Source organism: Tupaia chinensis, unplaced genomic scaffold (assembly GCF_000334495.1).
Source record: "Tupaia chinensis unplaced genomic scaffold, TupChi_1.0 Scaffold000115_1, whole genome shotgun sequence".
In the NCBI taxonomy this organism is placed as follows: Eukaryota; Metazoa; Chordata; class Mammalia; order Scandentia; family Tupaiidae; genus Tupaia; species Tupaia belangeri.
Window position 1 is genome coordinate 2,606,035 of NW_006159579.1, and position 19,920 is coordinate 2,625,954.

The following is a 19,920-nucleotide window of genomic DNA, read 5'->3' on the forward strand; positions in this document are numbered from 1 at the left end:
GAGGAAGGCCACGCCACAATCCCCTCTCCTCCACTCTCCTCTCAGGATCTTGGGAGGCGTGAGTTTAAGCCACCGGGTCTGGGACTCGAACCGTAGTTGGCTACATGGGAGTTCAGCGACATAGCCATTACACTAACTGCTGGTCCCAACAATACTATAACCAAAGGATATTTTAAATTATTTTTTTCTTTAAATAAAATGTTTTGATATTATTTCAGACTTTCAGAATTTTTCAAGAATAGAACAAAAAAATCCCTGAATACCCTTTACCTTGTTTCCCCAAATATTAACATTTTACTATATTGGCTTTTTCTCTCCATTTATTTATTTATGAACTCATTTAAATTACAGACATCATGCATCCTGATATAAGACTAAATACTTCCACATGTATTTCCTAAAAACAAGGAATTTTCTTACATAATATTAATTTTTTATGTGTGCCTTTCTAGATTTTTCTATGTGCCTATTGGGGTTTTTTTGCATTTTATTTATTTATTTATTTTACATACTTTCACTGAACATCACCACAGCATACAAAATGCAATTTTCCAGCCAGAATACACTGTAGAGTGGCTTAATCATACATGTTATCATCGACAAATAATTTTCCATTCCTTGTTTCTTGTATATATATTTTCCCCCTATTTTCTATGTGCCTATTATTTCTTTATATTTAAATTAAATAATATATTATGTATTTATTTATAATAGCCCCCATATAGGGTGGAGGTTAGCAATAAAGGCTGTATATAATTCCTTGCCAATAAATATTCTGCAAACATGATTCTTCATAGAATTCTGACTTTAGACACAGTGAGTTTCCAGGAGGTATAATATATATTTTCAAAAGGCCACTCTATTTCAGAGAACTAACTGTTCTGTGCTCTTGAATGTCTAATCTGGTATCAATGGAAAGCACTGGATAAATGAGTAGAGAAGCAGGGTAGTAGAAAGCTTCGACTTCAAATCTAATCTTTGTTCTATAGCCAGTAGAGCTCTAGTGCAAGGTCTATAGCAGGGGAATAATCTAGTGAAAGGTGTGAAAGTGTCTGCAGGATGGAGTGAAGGAAGAAGAAATCAGAGCATGAGTCCATAAGCCACTTGGGTAAAATGATCCCTAGATTTCAGGGCAAACCTCTGCCCAGCACAGAGCCTTCTTCATCATAATGCATCCTTTTCTTTCACATGTCTTTCAGAACTGGTTGAAGTCATATGGCTATCTGCTTCCCTATGATTCACGGGCGTCTGCATTGCACTCAGGGAAGGCCTTACAGTCAGCAGTCTCCACTATGCAGCAGTTTTATGGGATCCCAGTCACCGGTGTGTTGGATCAGACAACGATCGAGTAAGATTTGCATAGGACATTGTACCTTTGAACTTCCTGGATGTACATTTGAGTTCTCATTTATCATGGCCTTGTGTATACATCATCCCATCCCACTCCTGTCTTTTACCCCCTGCAGTGCCTTCTTGGGAGGGACAACTCTAAAGTGCCCTTTCCTAAGTGACCTAGGGCTGTGCTGGGATGGGAGTCTCACTTGATACAGAGAACTCTTGAATCATAATAGGCTGGTAACTCTGTTCCACTTTTTCCATTTACCAAACACTGGCTAAGTGCTTACATGTGCCAGGCAGTGCGTTTGGTCTTGTTATCTTGCCCCACAGAAGCTCACCCTTTAGTGAAAACAACAGTCATCTGGCCATACCAGTCCAGTGCTCAGAAGGAAACAGGGTTTCAGGGAAATGCGTGGGAGGTGGTAACAAATCAAACCACAAAGATGGCTGTGATCACTCAGGGAGAGTATGAAGAAAAGGAAGAGGAGAGCTGGGGATGGAAGCTCCCCACGCCCCTACTATGGAATGTCAGGAGGTAAAGGGGGCCAACAGGGCCAGAGCCACAGAGTGGTGGACAGGAGAATGACTGAAAGGTGTCTGCTTAGCAACAAAAGGTTGTTATCACAATCTCAGTGGCATGATGGAGACAAAGTCAAACTGCTGTGTGGAGGGAGGGAGGTGTGGAGCAGTAATGGCAAGTGGAGTTTGTATCTCTGAAACTCAAACATCTCCCTGGAACAGTGAAGACTGAACAGTGAAGGGGAGGAGAAATGGTGGTAGGTAGAGAGGGATGAAGTTTTATTATTCAGGATGGGAGAGTTGAGCGTGCTTAAACTTGTTTAAGAAATAGCTATAATAACTTCTTAGCCTTTTGGCTAAGATCATGTGAAGAAATCACTATGAAAGCTCTTTAAGAAAAGCCATTCATGCCAGAAATGCATGGAAAAAAGCTAGAGTTTCCTAAGAAGCCACTAAGGGCTCAAATGGAAGGAGAGAGCAGAGCTAGGTAAGGAGGCAGAGGATTTGGTGGAGGGAGGGACAGGAAATGCATTTGATTGTGGATCAAGGATCAATTCACCCCGAGGGGGAGTTCTCTTTGACAAGTATCTCTCTGGGTCTCAGTCTGTTCATTTGTACAGGAGAATGTTGAGTTATGGCTCTCGAATTCTAGATTGCATTATTCTATGCTTTTAAAACTTAGTAAGTCTGGGATTTTATGATCCTGAAATTGTCTGAACATTTCCTATTCCAGGATTCTCTGGCTGTGAGATTGTGAGATGACGAGACAATATGTTTGCTCCTATGAGATCTGAGTATCATGGCCTCATGAGTGAGCTGGTTAAAGACAGCCTCGCTGCTTTTCAAAGCAGCAGTTATTTTGAGGGTTTTGCACGGGCCTCATGGTGGCACATCCTGGGGCAGGAGCACTGGTGTTTCTGCTGAGGTGCCACCTGGCCTTGGGTTTCAACCAGTTCCAGAAAGCCCCAGGCCTGTTGGACAGGATTCAGAGAGTGACAGGTGGATGGTGAAAGGAGGAGGCAGAGGGAGCAATCTGAGGGAAGAGGATGGCATTTCCCACTTGCAGTTCTGCCTGTCCCTCTTTGTGGAAGGCGGGGGAGCCGTTGTTAGGAAGAATGGGAAGGAGAAAGCTGCTCACACTTTATCCAGACCTGTGCAGGGAGGGAGTTTAGGGTGGAATTTAGACATTGGAGTTTTAGCCCTTCCAGCCCTAGCTCTGTGACCTTGGGCAATCGCTGGCTTTCCCTGGACCCATGTACTCCCCTAGGGGCCCTTCCAGGTCTCATTCAGCCTTCTGGTAGCAGAGGTAGCTGTTGGTTCTCTTCCCAGGGACTGTTAGTGAAGAGAAGCTAGATTAGCAATTTAAAGTACTATTTTTGAATACCTACCTTGGGAAATGTCACACATTTATTCATTTGCTCATTAATTCAGTCAACAACATAGTTCTAGCTCAACCTTGTGCTAAGCACTGACAGAAAAAATAAAATCCCTTTGTTGAATTGCATTAATTCATTCAACAAAATTCCAGTCTTGGCTCATTATTTTCTGTTTTGCAACTAACTCAATGTATCTGTTTCTTTTCTCTCATCTGTAAAATGGGGATAATTTATGGTAACCTCACAGGGTTGTTTTGGTAATCAAAAAAATATTTTTTTTTCTCTACTGTACCACCTGCTGGTCCAAAGCATCAAAAAAAATTTATTTTTTAAATTATAAACACTGGGTCCAGCAGGTGACGTAGAGTTTAAGGCACTGGATCTCACATGGCTGACTCTGTTCTTCAAGTCCTGGACTTGGGGGCTTTAAAATCACACTGTGTGTGCATCTGAAAATTCTGAGAGGAGAATGGAGAAGAAGGGATTGTGGTGTGGCCATCCACCCTGGAGGGTGATTTCTCACTTTTCCTCTCTCTCTCTCTCTGGCAAGCACACATACCTTATAGTCAACATATATACACTGAGAAGTCTACATGTTTATACCAGTGCATGGTATTATTTTATATTTCTTATTACTGATTTAAGTACAGGACATTTTCCAGGCAATGTGAAGAATACAAAGATAATTAAGATCTGGTTAATTTCCTCAAGGAGCTTTTAATATTTGGTCAAAATAGCCTCTGCCTTCTTTTTGCTATATTACCAATGGCAACTCCTTTCAACAACTGCCAATGAGGTCAGACTGTCTCCCCACGTTATAGTTTAGTGAGTTTGTCATTAGGCCAGAATAGAGTCATAAAATTCAGGGATAGCCTAGGGCCTCAGTCAAACTGGCATTTAAAAAAATAAATCTCAAGGCCAGCTGATGGTATAGTGGTTATGTCGCTGGACTCCCACATGGCCAACTGGTTCAAGTCCCAGACCTGGTGGCTTGAAAATCACACCAGACACATGTGCATGTGTGCTTGAGATCCTGGTAAGAGAATGAAGAAGGGATTATGGTATGGCCATCCCTCCTGGGGTGTGATTTCTCACTTTCCCTCTCACTGTCTTTGTCTCTTTTTCTTTCTGGCGAGTGAACACGCTCTAAGGCAAAAACCTCTAAACAAATAAAATCAATCAATCAATCAATCAATTATTCAATCAATCTTCAGGGCTGGCAAATAGTGTGGTGGTTGAGGTGTTGGACTTCCACATGGCCAATTGTGGTTTGAGTGAGAGCCTTGTTTTCTCACTTCCCTCTCTCTCTGGTCAAATTAAAAAATAATAAATAGGAACCAGCAGATGGTGTAATAATTATACTTCTGGACTTTCACATGATCAACCGCAGTTTGAGTCCCAGACCTAATATCTTCAAACTCATGCCAGGCGCATGTGTGTGCATGCCCAAAATCCTGAGAGGAGAATGGAGGAGAAGGGATTGTGCCATGGCTATCCCTCCTGAGGCATGATTTCTTGATTTCTGTTTCTCCGTCTCTCTCTCTGTCTCTCCAGTGAGCATACATATCCTACAGCAAAAATCTAAAAACAGATTACATTAAATAAGTAATTGTTTAAAAAATTTTTAATAAATAAATAAACCTCTAATGATGTCACAGGTTTACTGCTCCCTAATGTAACTTTACCTGATAATAGTTACCAGGATTTACTTAGTTCCAGGCACCAGGCTAGCTTCTGGGGACACAACGATGACTATGACATAGTTCCTGGCCTCAAATAATTTACCATTGATTATAGGCAACAGACTGATAAATTTAAAAATTGCAATACAATGTATTAAGTCTGTAGAGAGTTATGTTCCAAGTATATAGTCATTTAGCCACTTCTCAAACACCTGTAGTGAAAGGGAATGTGCTGTCTTCCATGCTATGCCATTCTGCTGATGGGTAGTTTTGGTTCATTCATTCATTCAGTCAGTCAACAACTCATTATTGAACCCCTTCTGTGTTGAGCATTGAACCAGCCCTGGGGGTATAGGCCCATGGAGCTCAGACTCTGGTGAGAGAGACAAAGAATACACAAGAAAGCAAATATATAATTCCAGGGAGTGATTAATGGTCTGAAGAAAAATTAAGCAGGATAAGCAGACAGCAGTGGGTTAGGGAGGGGGAAACTATTTTAGATAAGTGAACAGGGAAGTCCTCACTAAAAGAAGCCTTCATGAAGGGAACAAACCATGTGAAGAAGAAAATGACACAAGTAAAGGAATAGCAAATGCAGACACCCTAGTGTGAGACTGGGCTTAGCATGTTTGAGGAACAGTAAGAAGGTCACTGTGGCTGGAGCATATTATACAAGGAGAGACAGGAAGGCAGGAGCTAACTCACATGGGGCTTCGTGGGCTGGGGGGATGAGTTTCAGTTTTATTCTAGGTGTTTTGGAAAGTCACTGGAGGATTTTAACCAGAGGGCGATGTGCTCTAATTGCATTTACAGAGCATTTTCACATATACTCTCTCCTTTAAGACTCACTGCCACCTAAGAACTATAAGAACTATAATTCTCATGTTGCAGACAAGGAAACTGAGGTTCACACTCATTCAATCACTTGCCCTGGGTGATTAATGGTGGAGCTGTGTCTTCTGATGCACAATCTCTTACACAACAATGTCTCTTCAGAGCTGATTTTTGAGTGCATGAACTAATGAATGAATTGGTCAATCATGTTCTTGTTAGGGTCCAGCAGAGCCAGGGCCTGGAGTCTAGATTAAGGATGCACATTGCCATTCAGACTGGGACTGGGAACTGTGCAATGCCTTCCTTGAGTATTCAATGTGAGTGTGCACACATGTGTGTGTCGTTTTTGCTCAGGTGGATGAAGAAACCCCGATGTGGTGTCCCCGATCACCCCCACTTGAGCCGCAGGCGGAGAAACAAGCGCTATGCCCTGACTGGACAGAAATGGAGACAAAAGCACATCACCTACAGGTACTCTGATGCCCCTTCCTCCTCCCTGGCTTTGGTGCCACCCTCATTCTGTTTCCTTGTTCTGAGTTTCAGAGGTTCTAGGAATCAAAACAAGACCCAGGTACATGGGTATCTAGACCAGGTGCTGAGAGCCCATGACTTTGCCCTCCTTGTGGCTTCCACAGGATGCTGTGACTCCAGTTTCAGGTTTATTTGGTCCTTTGGGGGCTCATTAGTTGTGTTCTGCTTAGATGCCTATAGTTTTAAGTTCCAGAATGTGGAGTCTAAATTGTTCAGTAACTTTCCATTGTGATAAAGAACAATGGCTTAATTCATTCTCCCTGTCACTGCTTCCAGAACCCACTTTCTCTGATCTGGATCCCCTCCCCACCCAAAATCAGCTTGATGGACTTCATCCAAGAGTCCCCATACAGAGTTCCAGTTACTTCTTAAGGAGTTTAAAGAATTGAGAACTGAATCACAACAGCGTCATTCCTAAATTGGCCAAACCAAAGGCAGCAGGATCAGTCTCCAAGTCAGACCAGGGGGCCACGAGCAGAGAGGACAGGGCCCTTGCAATAGATTTAGACACCAGAATTCAGAGTGGAGCTGGGGTAAGGGCCAGCCATGGGACAGGCACAGAGGGATACTGGCTGGTACCTCTCACAGCTTTGCTGGTGGATCTCCTGGGAGCAGGGGCAGGATCTAACACAAAGATACTGAGAGTTGAATGAAGTACTCTCCTACTGATAAGCTGTAGATACCAGAGCAGGGTTTTTTCAGAAATCTGACAAGAGAAGGAAATTTAAGAAGAATCTGGGTTAGAGACTGGATAGACTCTTGAAGAGGTAGAGGGGATCAAGAGAAAGGACTGAATTCTAACTCAACTCAGACCTTAACTTCTATCACCCAACTTCTCTGGTTCGCAGTTTCCCTGCTTGTGGAATGGGTAGAAAAATCAGTGCCCCAGGTGTTCATGCGGCAGAGTGCCCATAAGTAGGGATGCTCCTTTGTGGAGAACCACGCAATACAGATTTAGTAACCTTAAACAGCTAAATCTATCACAGATTAAATTAGATGCCACCCTATACCAGTTTCTAGGTATACAAGCAGTAGATGGTGCCAAAGATTTTTTAAAAAAGGACTTTTCTCCACAGTTTGAATATTTTTATAACTTTTATAAATATACATATTTTGTGTATTGGAAGGAACACTTAGAATTTAGAAAATGCTATCTACCAACATTTTTTCTACAAATTGGAGTAGAATCCTCTTTTCCACACCAACTTTGCTGGAGATCAAATACAAACCACTTAAAAAAGGAAAGCTATACTGACTGAGGCAGGGGTGGGGATCCAGCGCTCTGCCTACTCAGCCTCTCTTTGACCCCTGGGGGAGCTCAGCAGAATTCTAGGGCTCAAAATGTGAAGATCACTGGGCCATATTGTCTCTGATGTCCCTTTTAGCTCTGCTAGTCTCTGATTCTCTGTTCCTCCCTAATGATCCTCTCTTCTCTCACCAGCATTCACAACTACACCCCAAAAGTGGGGGAGCTAGACACACGCAAAGCTATTCGCCAGGCTTTTGATGTGTGGCAGAAGGTGACCCCACTGACCTTTGAAGAGGTGCCATACCATGAGATCAAAAGTGATCGGAAGGAGGCGGATATCATGATCTTCTTTGCTTCTGGTTTCCACGGTGACAGCTCCCCGTTTGATGGAGAAGGGGGATTCCTGGCCCATGCCTACTTCCCTGGCCCAGGGATTGGAGGAGATACTCACTTTGACTCAGACGAGCCGTGGACACTTGGAAATGCCAATCATGATGGTAAGGCCATGAAGAGACATGGATCATTCCTAGGTTGTCAAGGAAAGAAGTCCTGAGAAAGTTTAGAGGACACCATAGAAAAGTTTCCTACTTTCTAGACCTTCTTGTCCAAGAGCTAAGAACCTAGGAGGGTATGAACTGTCGTCTCTGATAATATTCAAGATTTGATCTAGCAGAGCCTGGGCCACAGAGATGGGTCGGATCACTTAGGAAACGGTCTAATTGGGCTGAGGTAGGATGGAGGGACCATGAATAAGATAAAGTAATGGATCAGAGGCTGAAGAAAAAGGTAAAAGGGTAGTAAATCTGAAAGTGGGGTCTGCAAATGATAAGCACTGGCCTGAATGATGAAGGCTCCAAAACCATCTTACACATGATGCAACTGACTTTCCCCTATGTCAACTGACAGGTAAATAACAGGCCCCATCATTCCTCCAGATCCTTGGATAACTCACCCTGAACTACTCTGATTCAATGAATATTTATGGAGCCAGAGTCAATTCTGTAGAGGAGTAGTAACAATACCCTTCAGGTTGCCAGAGTTCCTCATGGATGTGTACTTAACAAGGCACTTGCTTAGTAAGTACGCAAGTATTCATTATTATGCCCATCTTTAAGATGAAGAAAGAGTTTAGGACTCAAATAGATAGCCAGGAGGTGGCTGTGCTGGGGCTCAAACCATGGTCCAACTACCTCACTCTGTGACTTGAGGCAAGTAACTCACCCTCAGTCTTCTCATCTGTAAAACAAGGGCTAGATTAGGTGGCCTTGAAAGTCCCTTCCAACTCTAATATGACATGATGCAAAGTCCTGCAAAGACAAGGATGCAAACATTTAAAAAAAAAAAAAAAAGGGGGGGGGGTTTTTTGCCCTCTAGAAATCCAGCATTTAGTGAGAAAGACAGATATATAAATAAGTAACCCTTTCATAAGGCAGACTCCACTGAAGGTTGCAACAGAAGTACCAAGAAAGGCAGTAGGAATCAGGGAGAAATAGAAGACTCTGACTTTTGGGTTATAATAGATAATAATTGGCATGTTAATGTTCTAAGGCTTCTGTCAAGTGTTTTCCACACATCATGACATAGGTAGATATTATTATGCACATTTTACAGACAGGTAAACTGAGGTATATTGAAACGTTAAGGAAATTACCGAAGGTCCTATAGTTGGTAAATAGTGAACTAAAACTTTGAAACTGGACTTTATGACCCTAGAGCCTATACTCGTAGCCACCATGCTAAGTTTTCATGGTTCTCAAACTGCAGGGCACATCAAACTCACTTAGAAAACATTTTTAAGAATGTAGATTCCAGGCTTCAGGCTCCTGAACTCTATTCTGAGTCTCTGGATCTAGGATCTTGGAACCTATTCTTGGTCTAATAAATTCCCCAGGTGCTTCTGAGGCAGGTGTTCCACCCTCTTGAGAAACCCTAACTTGCCTGATCATAAAAACCACCTGGGGTTCATGTTATAAACGTGGATTCCCAGATCCTTCCTCTGAAGATTCTGATTTCACAGTTGTGAAACTGTTAACTTTCTCTTTGTCCTCTTTCCTATTAAGCTACATTTCCTCTGCCTGGTGTCTCTCCCCTAATGCCCTGGTTTTCTGAGTTGCCTATTCTTTATTTCATTATTTTTGGATTGATGTCAAGGAATGGCTATCTGTGCTAACTGATAAGGTATGAGGGAAAGACAACTAACATTTCTGAGGCCCTGTTATGTTCCAGGCACTGTTAGATGATAAGATTTTAGTTATAGCCCTGACAGATACAAAGGAATTTTCAAAGTTTGTTGTCCAGAGGAGGCACTGGGAAAACACTCCCCTCCTGCCCAGCGCTGAAGGCTCGTACTCCCCATGCTGACACCTTGCTGTGATGAACTAATTGGGCCCAGCTCCCAAATCCCAAGAACTGGTGGTGTGTGTTGCAAGGACCTAGGTTCTGTGGATGGGCACCATCCCAGCACCCTTCTCATCTGCCCCACCTCATCTCTGACAAATAACTCCCAAATCTGATGGACATTCCAAGACGGCTAATATCTTCTTTGGACAAGAGTCAGGATGGTGCTTTGCTCTGGAAACCAAGCATAAACTATCCAGATGCAGCTCATAACTGCAGCAACAGACCCCCAGCTGGTGAGCTGGAATGTAGAATGTTCCCCTAAAATGGGTTTTGGAATGAGAGGAAAGGAACCAAGATTTATTGAGCACCTGTGTATTATCTCTTTTAATTTCCACATACACTCAGTGAGGAGGGAGTGGAACCTCTTGAGAACTTTTTGATTATTGGCTTTCATTTTCTTTCTAAACTTTCATTATGGAAAATTCCAAATTCTCAAAAGTAAAGGAAATGATTGTAACAAGGGGTCTTCAAAAAGTTCATGGGAAATAGTATTATGGAAAAACTATGAATGGATTTCAAAGTGTTTGTCCTAAAATGAACTTGTACTTTAATTCCATTTTCCACAAACACTCTGAAGTCCCCTCACATGGTCCCCTAGGTACCCATCATCTGCTTCACCCACGATCAGTATGTGTCATTATTATTTCATCTACTGCCTCCCCACACACATACACTTTCATTGGTAGGACTGATGAAAATCCCCAACATATCATTTCACCTGTAAATACTTTAGTATATACCTCTAACAGATAAAGATTTATTTTTAACATGACTATAAAATCATCATCAAACCTAACATTCTAATTTCTTAGAATCTAATACTCAGTGTTCATTTTCCCAAATTACCTCAAAAATGTCTTTTTTACAGTCATTGGCTTGAATCAGGATCCAAACAAGATCCATACATCGCACATGGATGATGTCTTCTAAAACCTTTTTATGTTAAAATATTCCCCCAACTTGTGCATGCACACATGCACACACACACACACAAACACAAATTTTCTCCCATGAATTTGTTGAAAGTACTGGGTCATTTGTCCCAAATATAGTCATTTGGCTTGAGTAGATTCAAGTTCACTTTTATCACTTTTTTCCTCCCCATAATTCCTGAGTATTGGTAATTAGATCTGTGGGCCCAGCTAGTTTCAGGTTCCCTTTTTGGCATGAGCACTTCTGGTTCTTCCTGTTCATCACATTGAGAAGCACATGGGATGCAGGTAGTCCCACTTTTAGTACTGTCAAGGTGGAGCATTTGGTTCAGGTTGTGTCAGCCTGACCCATACATTATACAATTAACTTGGGGAACTTAAAAGAAAAAAATGGTTCTCTATATTTCAACCCAAATCTCCAAAATCAGAATCTCCTCCCATGTGTATTTAAAAGGCTCCCCTGGAGAACCACTGGATCATAAAAGTGGTTCCAACTCTCTATCAAGCTGGAGTCTGTGTGAAGGAGCAAGCTAGCCCACCACAAAAACTGATTTCTGGGGCTACATTCAGGCATCCTTTATCTTTATTTTTTGCAAATGAGTCAATAGTGAAATCAGCAGAGAGTCACTGAGTTTTGCTGGGAGGGATCCCAGCCCTGTGCTGTTCCTGCATAAGGGAAGGTGACCAGACAGGAAGAACCATCAGGACCACACCCACCTCACTACCTCTCTCCCAACCCTGGGAGGCAGACCAGCAGGGATTATAAACTCCATCTTCCAGGTGTAGAAAGTGAAGGTCCACCAAATGGTTAGAAATTTACACAGTTGGTTAAGTAGCAGAGCCAGTAGTGAACCCAGGACTCCGAACTTGAAGTCACCACAGGTGGCTCTGCAGCACGTGGTCCAAGGATCACACTTGGAGAAACACTGAACTTGTGATGCTGTTCCACCCTGAGTGCTGTCTCCTCACCCTGTCAAGCACACAGATTGGCCTCAAGGAGTCCACTGTGCTGCAGCAGGTGGGAGCGTGCATAGAGTCTGTAACAGGATGGAAAGTGGTCAATACTGTAGAGATGGTTCAGAGAAACTGCCAGGGGAGTGCGGAGGAGAAGATACTCACTTCCAGCTGGGGAAATCAGGGACAGCTTCCTGGAAAATAGGCCTTGAGCTAAACTTGGAAGGAATATGGCTATTCCAGGTAGGGGAGATAGCACTGGCAAAAGAACAAAGGCAATGGGAAACACTATAAACTTCCAGGGTTGAGGTAGTTAAGGAGGTAGGAGTCACCAAAGATAGACGTCCCAAGAGAAGGAAATGAAGCAGAGACTAGCAGCCTGTTGAGTAGCTGGGTAGCCTGTTGAGGACTTGCTAGGAGGTCCAGGGACTTAAGGGAACACTCCATATTGGGGCCACTGGTCCTCACACACACACCCTGTGCTGATATAAGCACCTTACATATGCTGCCTCAATAATCTTCACCCCCATTCTTAGGATGACAGTACCATTATTCCCTTCATTTTACAGAAGAAGAGATTTAAAGAGTCACATTGCTAGGACATGGCAGAGCTGGAGTCCACAACCAGGCAGTCTGGCTCCCACAGACTGCACTCTTGACCACTCTGCTTCCTGGCTTCTCGCTCTCACGAGGAGTGAAGGCCCTAATGGCCTCCTGCCCATTATGCGCAGGTCTTCTCCAGGGCAGCCTCTTCTCATACCCTGCTTTCCCCTCCAAGCTCAGGGAGTCCTCCTGCCCCCTCCTTCCATCTCCTCCCTGGAATGTCTTGGATTTATGTGCAGCATGATGTCAACTCCTGAGCTCTTCTTTTCCTTTTGGCCCCTGGATCAAACCCACAGGCCCCTTTCCTTCAGTGGTGACTCTTGTTTTCTGTTGACCCAGGTACAGGGGTTGAGAGAGTAATAGGCCCAGGCTGAGGACAAAGCTTTGGAGTCTCCCCAGAGACTCAGAGCCCTGCTGCCTGCTCCTAACAGATCGCCGTGGGTGACTACTGAGGAAGAGCCCAGTCAGGAGACAGAGGCCCTGAACAGCCTGTCCCAGGTCAAGGGATGAGCCAGTAGAGTCAGGCCAAGACCCCGGGAAGCAGAACTGTGCCTTCTGCTGGCTCTAGCAGCCACCTTGTTTGGGACTGAGCTCAGAGATGAGCTCATCCTCTTCCCTGCTGCCAGGGACCAGGACCTGAGGAAGGAGCTGGGGCGGCCTAGCCTTCTCCTGCCAGCTTGCCCTTCCCCAGCAGAAGGCTAGCCCCAGGCTTTTGGCCAACCTTGCACTGATCTTGCCCATCCCCCTCCTTTCCATTGCTCAAAGGCAGTACAGGTGGTGTCAGTGGAGGGGCAGGCATGCACTTCTCCTGGCTTGGGTCTGCCCTGGGGCTGCTTCTTTCCTTCCAGACCTCAGCCAGGAAGGCCAACCCTCTCCCCACCCCTGCATCTGACCCTCACAGGACCCTTGGCTAGGTTGGGGCAACATTGCTGGGGCCAGAATGGGCAGTAGAACTCCTGACCACATCATAGTCCCCTAGCAGTTTCCCTGGATGCGAAGTGGCAGGAGTGGGCTGCGACATGCCTTAGGGCTTAGATGCTGCAAATGCCAGAGATCATGGCAAGCACAGGTCTGTCTCTGGGCAGACAAGAGTTAGGATGTCAAAATCATAGCCTGCCCAACTACCTGGCCCTTGCATTTCTTTCGCAAAGCTGGGGTTACTTGACACCCCAAATGCAGGCCTTGTCCTGTCTCAGACCCAGTGCAGAAGCTCAAGGGAACCAGCTTTTAGAGGACTTCATTGCTGAACCCCACTGGCCTTGTGCTTCCTTCCTGGTCTGTGGGCTTGTTCTCGTAACCAAGCTTTTGTCTCATGTAGGATAACAACAAGTACCATTTGGTGCCATGCCACGAACTCTCGGTAGTTAGGGTTCCCCCATGTTACAAGCAAGGAACCTAAGGGGGAGCTGGAGATATGGGGGTTCTGTCCTGCTCAGGGGTCTGGGCTCATGGCCACCAGGCCATGCTGCTACCTCAGTCCACACATGGGATCCACTCTTAGCACCTGGGCTGTTTCACCAATACTTGAATCCCCACTTAGTTTTTGCCAGTAGTTCCCCCAGAAATGAGGTCTGACTGAGAGCTGTGCCATGCCCAGGGCCTGCCTGTCTCTGTGTCTCCTGATGCTGACTCTCCCCCAACTCCCCAGGACTTTCTCTCCCCCACTACCTCTGCCTCGGCCGATCCTCTTCGTCTCTCTCCTGGAATACTGTATTAGCTTCCAAAGAGATTCTCCCCCACCACCTGCCTCAGGTCTCATTCCCCTCCAACTGCAGCAGAGTGACTTCATGGTACTGGTACTGCCACCCCCACTCCTGCTTAACCCCCCGCTGGAGAGAAGCCGGTCCAAATTCCTCCGTGTGGCATTGCGGAGCCCTGCTTGCCAGCCCGGCTGACCTCACCTCTCACTAACCCTCCCCTCCTGCTTTGTTCCACAGCCAAAAGAAATAAAACTGCTTGTCCCTGGACCTTGTTTATAGCATTCCTTCAGAAGGCAGAGGTCCTGGTAGACTACCTCACATACCATTTGGAATGCCACCCCACCCTCCTCCACTCAACCCCTAATCCATTCTCCTGACAGACTTATCTTTCAGGACTCAACGTAAGCTTCACCTTTATGAAGCTTTTCTGAACATCTTCCTCTAAGCTTAAAGGACCCCTCTGGCCTCAGAATGCCTGTTCTTTTTTTTTTGGAGAGATTTTCACTGTAGGGTGCGTGCGCTTGCCAGACAGACAGAGAGAGACAGAGAGACAGAAAGCGAGAAATCACCCCCCAGGGGGCATGGTCACGCCGCAATCCCTTCTCCTCCATTCTCCTCTCGGGATCTTGGGCATGCACGCACACGCGCCCGGCGTGAGTTTTAAGCCACCGGGTCCGGGACACGAACCGCGGTCGACTACGTGGGAGTCCAGCGACATAGCCATTACGCTAACTGCTGGTTCCCCAGAATGCCTGTTCTTACAGACATCTCATAGCACCTGAGCACTCGCTTCACTTACTTTGTCTCTTCCCACATCCCCCACTGCACCAAGAGGGCTGGAAGCAGGGATGTGTCTGATTCTCTGTGTCCCCCAGGTCCAGAGCAGGGCTTGGCATGAGGCCTACATTCAGTGTGTGCTGCAGTAATGGAGTGACTGATTGATACCTAAGTGGGTGCCCTGGCACCTCTTATGCCTTCTCCGCAGGGAACGACCTCTTCCTGGTGGCTGTGCACGAGCTGGGCCATGCACTAGGGCTGGAGCACTCCAACGACCCCAGCGCCATCATGGCCCCCTTCTACCAGTACATGGAGACGCACAACTTCAAGCTGCCCCAGGATGATCTCCAGGGCATCCAGAAGATCTACGGTGTGTGGTGGGGACAGGGCTGCTGCTCTTTCCACAGGGCTGGGGTGTGGCTGCCTGTCTGGGGGCAAGGGTGAGGTGGGGGTGCTGCCATCCATCATCATTGCTGCTTTGTCTCTGACTGTATTCCAGCCTTTACAGACTTCTGACATCTTTGGCCAGAGACAGAGAGTGCAGGGCTCCCCCCGCCCCCGCCCCCGCCCCCCCAGCACACCTGAGAAACGTAGGAGAGGGTCTGAGCTGTAACTGGGGAGTAGGGAGGGGCAAAAGTGAAGAGAGGCCTGGCTGCTCTCTCTTCTTTGTCCTCCCCCTTCATATACCTCCCTCCCTCACCAAATGGTGACAGAGCACTCTCATGGGTCCCACCTCTAGCCAACAAGATTCACAAATCTGCCTGAGTAGTGATGGTACAATGTGATATGTATTATAACAAAGCCCGTCTCTTAAAAAAAAAAAAAAAAGAAAGAAAGAAAAACTGGGGCAAGCTGATGGCATGGTGGTTAAGGCAGCTGGATTCCACATGACTGACTGTGTGATTAAAGTCCTAGACCGGGAGACTTGAAAAATATGGCAGGCATATGTGTGTACATGCCCCAAATCCTGAAAGGCATGGAGAAGGGACTGCTGTGTGACCATTCCCCAAGGGGGCACTTTCTCACTTTCCCTCTCTGTCTCTATGCAAAGGTTTATGTGCTTTCTGGCAAATTAAAAAGAAAACTTGAGAAGGGAGGCTGCTTACTGTCTGGATAAGAAGTGAAAGGCCTCCTAGCATGCCTCTCTGTCACTTTAGTTCACACTGGTATATGAGGGTCCTCATCCTGGCCAAGCTGGGTAAGATGAGAGACCAGCTTACTTGAGACCATCCTACTTACACCAATCCCAGCTCCAGGCTCTGGAGCACAGGAGGAGGACTCTCTTGGGAGGAGGTGCAGGCCCTCCACCTGAACTAGCAGAGGACCGAGTGGGGCAATAGATGCCAGAAGGTATTTCCAGGGTAAAGAGGACAGAATCTGCTGATAGATGAGATATGAGAGTGAGGGGAAGAAGGGAAGATCAAGGAGGGCCCTAGGGTCTCTGGCTTTCATAATTGTGGGGCAACAGGATTCAGTGACTGTAGCTCAAAGATCTGGACTGGGATATTGATTTGAGATCTTTGGTGTCCAATACAGCAAGCACTAGGCACATAAGGCTATTAAATTTAAATTTATACTAATTAAAATGAAATAAAATTAAGATTTCATTTCATCTTTTAGAGTTAGGTAGGTGAAGAAAAGTCATTGGCTAAGAAGGCAGAGAGGGAACAGCTTTAAGGTAGGAACGGCCTGTGAGGTAGGAGGAAAACCTCTTTTCTCCTGGAAAAGAGAGGACACTATTTTGGGCCAGCTAGTGGCATGGTAGTTAAGGTGACTGGATCCCACATGACTGACTTCATGGTTTGAGTCCCAGATCTGGTGACTTGAAAAACATGCCAGTGCTTGTGCATGTGAGTCCAAAATCCCAGGGGAAGAAACAAGGGATTGTAGCATGGTCATCCCCCTATCTCTTCACTTCTATCTCTTATTTCTCTACTTCTCTGTCTCTCTCTGGTGAGTGCATGCACCCTATAGCAAAAAAAAATATATATTATTTCAAGGAAACTGTTTCTATAATCTTGCTACTCAACACATGGGCCTCAGACCAGCAACAATGGCATCATCTGAGGGCTCGATGAAACACAGACTCTTGGGCACCACCCCAGACCTCTGGGTCATAATCTGCACCTTATCAAATTCCCTAGATGATGCATAAACTCATCCAAGTTTGAGTCAAGTAACCACCGGGATCTGGGAACAGTGATCACTGCTAATCTAGCAGAGCAGTATGTGCAGGTGGCAGGCCAGAAGCTGGACTGAGTGGGATAAAGAATGAAGGGGTGGGGGTGAGAGAGTGGGGCCAGAATCTATGGGGGGACAAAGAAAGAGGGCATGGGACACTGGCCTTAAGAAAGAGCATGTTTGCTATCAACCAGGAGAGAAAAAAGAGAAAATACCAGATTTGGGGGTAGAAAGGTGAAAATTCCCTTCTAATAGACATTTTCATCTATCTTCTTAAAGATTGGGGGAGCTAAGCTTGGGAGAGGGACAGGAGGCAAGATCGTACCAACTTGTCTCAGACCTGCCCAAGCAATGACCAGGTGAAGGCAGTGGGAGGCGGGGAACAGCTGGCCCCGCTCTAAGATGCAGTCCCTCTCTACAGGACCTCCAGCTGAGCCACTGGAGCCCACAAGGCCACTCCCCACACTCCCCGTCCGTAGGATCCACTCACCATCGGAGAGGAAGCATGAACGCCAGCCCAGGCCCCCTCGGCCACCCCTTGGAGACCGACCATCCACACCAGGCGCCAAACCGAACATCTGCGATGGCAACTTCAACACAGTGGCCCTCTTCCGGGGCGAGATGTTTGTGTTTAAGGTAGAGCTGGCTGACTGGTGCCACCCTGGTGGCCCATTCTCATGGAGCCAGAGAAGCCTCCTGCTCTGGGATTAGGCTGCTGTGGGGCCTAGACAGGAACTGGCCCAGTAGCCAAGACACAGGGTCTCTTCCTAGTGTTGCTGGGTGAATCATTTGTTTCCAAGAGAGAGTGGGGAAAGGCTGGCGATCCCAAACCTTCCCAGGGGGCTAACACTAGGGTACAGTGCTGGAGACTGGCTTCCGGCCTGTGACCTTGGACAAGTCACCTCCCTTCTCTGGACCAGAAACCTTCAGAGAGTTATTCTTCTAGCGAAGGGTATGTATGATGCCATCTGGCTATGATGATGGCAGGCCTGGAATAGGGCTGGGTCAGTGGTGGCTGAGTGTGACTCAGCCCCTCCCAGTGCCTGAGTGCTGGCACTGGCCCTGCTACATCCTATCATCTGTCCTGCGCCTGTCACTTCAGCCATGGGCTGACTGGCAGCAGCCTGCTTGGCGAGTTCCACATTGGGTTCTCAGGGAAGCAGACTCTGAGAGGGTGTTTGGAATTCAGGGTCTTGCTTAGGGAGTACCTTTGGGATCACCACCTGTGGGAAGGAGGAGAAGGAAGCAGGACAGGACAGAAGGTGTAATGAAGTGGCAACTGAGGCCCACTGTACACTCAGCCACCTCCATAGGGAGCTCTGGAGCCACAGTGGCCCATCAGTCATCCCAATGGCTAGAACTTTAATCCCCTGCCTCATTCAGTCATTAGATGAAGAAAGGAATGTCCTTGAGGGAAGCTCAGAAGCTAGGACCATTCAAGGGGCTGACAGTTGAGAACTGCCTGCTGGCTGTAATCCCAGCCACAGGGCAATGAATCCTTCACTGAATGGGTCTTTCTTAAGACTGTATGTCTCAGGTTTACTTACCAGTGTCATGAAAATCAAAATAAGACTATAAAGCTGGATGCAAAAGTACTTTGTAAAACATCTTTAACAATACTACCTTTAGTACCATCTTTTTCAAATCACGTTCTTTCTTCTGCATTCACTTTTCTTTGATCCTTGCAACTGAACTGTTTATAGGCAAGTCAGAATTTTAACATTTCCCTTCACACATAAGAAAACTGAGGTCTTGGGAGGCTACAGGCCTAGACCATGCCTCAACCATGGTAGGGACAAGGCACCAGTGAGAAGAGGAGGAGTTTATTGGACTCTTGGCCTATTTAGCTCCCATTTGTTCAGCATGGGCTATGTGCCACACACTGTTCTAGGCGCCTCACCTGAAATCTCTCATCTGACCCTCTTACCTGCATTTGCAGATAAGACCCTAGGTCATGCAACTGAAAGTGGAGGAAGCAGAATGTTCCCCCATGTCTTCAGGGGAGTTCCATGGCTTGCTTCCCACGATCCTTGCCCTGTGGGATGGAGCCAGACCCTGTGGAGGGCACTCTGCCCATGCTCAGTGACCACCCAGAGTTTCCTCCAGCCAGGAGGCTGACCCCGCTGATGGCAGTGACTCTCTGCTGCCCTCAGGTGGCCACTCTAGGCATGCATCATCCTTTCCAGCTCTCCAACTCCAGGCCTGTTTGCAGTCTGTCTCGTGGTTCCTCTGGCAACAGGAGCCATCCAGGCTTAAATAAAGAGTTACATGAGCATCCTGTCTTTTTCACCAGGATTTGAAAGTTTGAAGCAGTAAATGGACCCTGTGGAGGGCTGCAATGCTGGCCCAGGGGCAGGAGTTGGGTGGTTGGGGCTGGGATCACTGGGATCAGAGGCAGGGCCTGACATGACTTTCCTCCACCTCTCTCCCAGGATCGCTGGTTCTGGCGCCTACGCAATAATCGGGTGCAGGAGGGCTACCCCATGCAGATAGAACAGTTCTGGAAGGGCCTGCCTGCCCGCATAGACGCTGCCTATGAAAGAGCTGATGGAAGATTTGTTTTCTTCAAAGGTAACGTAGCCTGGGAACCAGCAGTTAGCGTAATGGCTATGTCGCTGGACTCCCACGTAGTCGACCGCGGTTCATGTCCCGGACCCGGTGGCTTAAAACTCACGCCGGGCGCGTGTGCATGCGTGCCCAAGATCCCGAGAGGAGAATGGAGGAGAAGGGATTGCGGCGTGACCATCCCCCCTGGGGGGTGATTTCTCGCTTTCTGTCTCTATGTCTCTCTCTGTCTGTCTGGCGAGCGCACGCGCCCTACAGTGAAAATCTCTCCAAAAAAAA

General features: G+C 46.5%; 1 protein-coding gene across 1 annotated transcript in view; it reads left to right on the forward strand.

Annotated features, from left to right (window-relative positions):
• Positions 1-1,158: 1,158 nt before the first annotated feature.
• The window catches only part of MMP24 (matrix metallopeptidase 24), a 25,392-nt gene continuing 6,630 nt past the window's right edge, over positions 1,159-19,920 (forward strand). The window contains exons 1-6 of the mRNA XM_014586134.2: positions 1,159-1,348; positions 6,104-6,220; positions 7,722-8,026; positions 15,104-15,265; positions 17,498-17,712; positions 19,509-19,647. Coding sequence (XP_014441620.1) covers positions 1,170-1,348; positions 6,104-6,220; positions 7,722-8,026; positions 15,104-15,265; positions 17,498-17,712; positions 19,509-19,647 — 1,117 coding nt within the window. The 5' untranslated portion in view covers positions 1,159-1,169. The remainder of the gene's footprint in view (positions 1,349-6,103; positions 6,221-7,721; positions 8,027-15,103; positions 15,266-17,497; positions 17,713-19,508; positions 19,648-19,920) is intronic.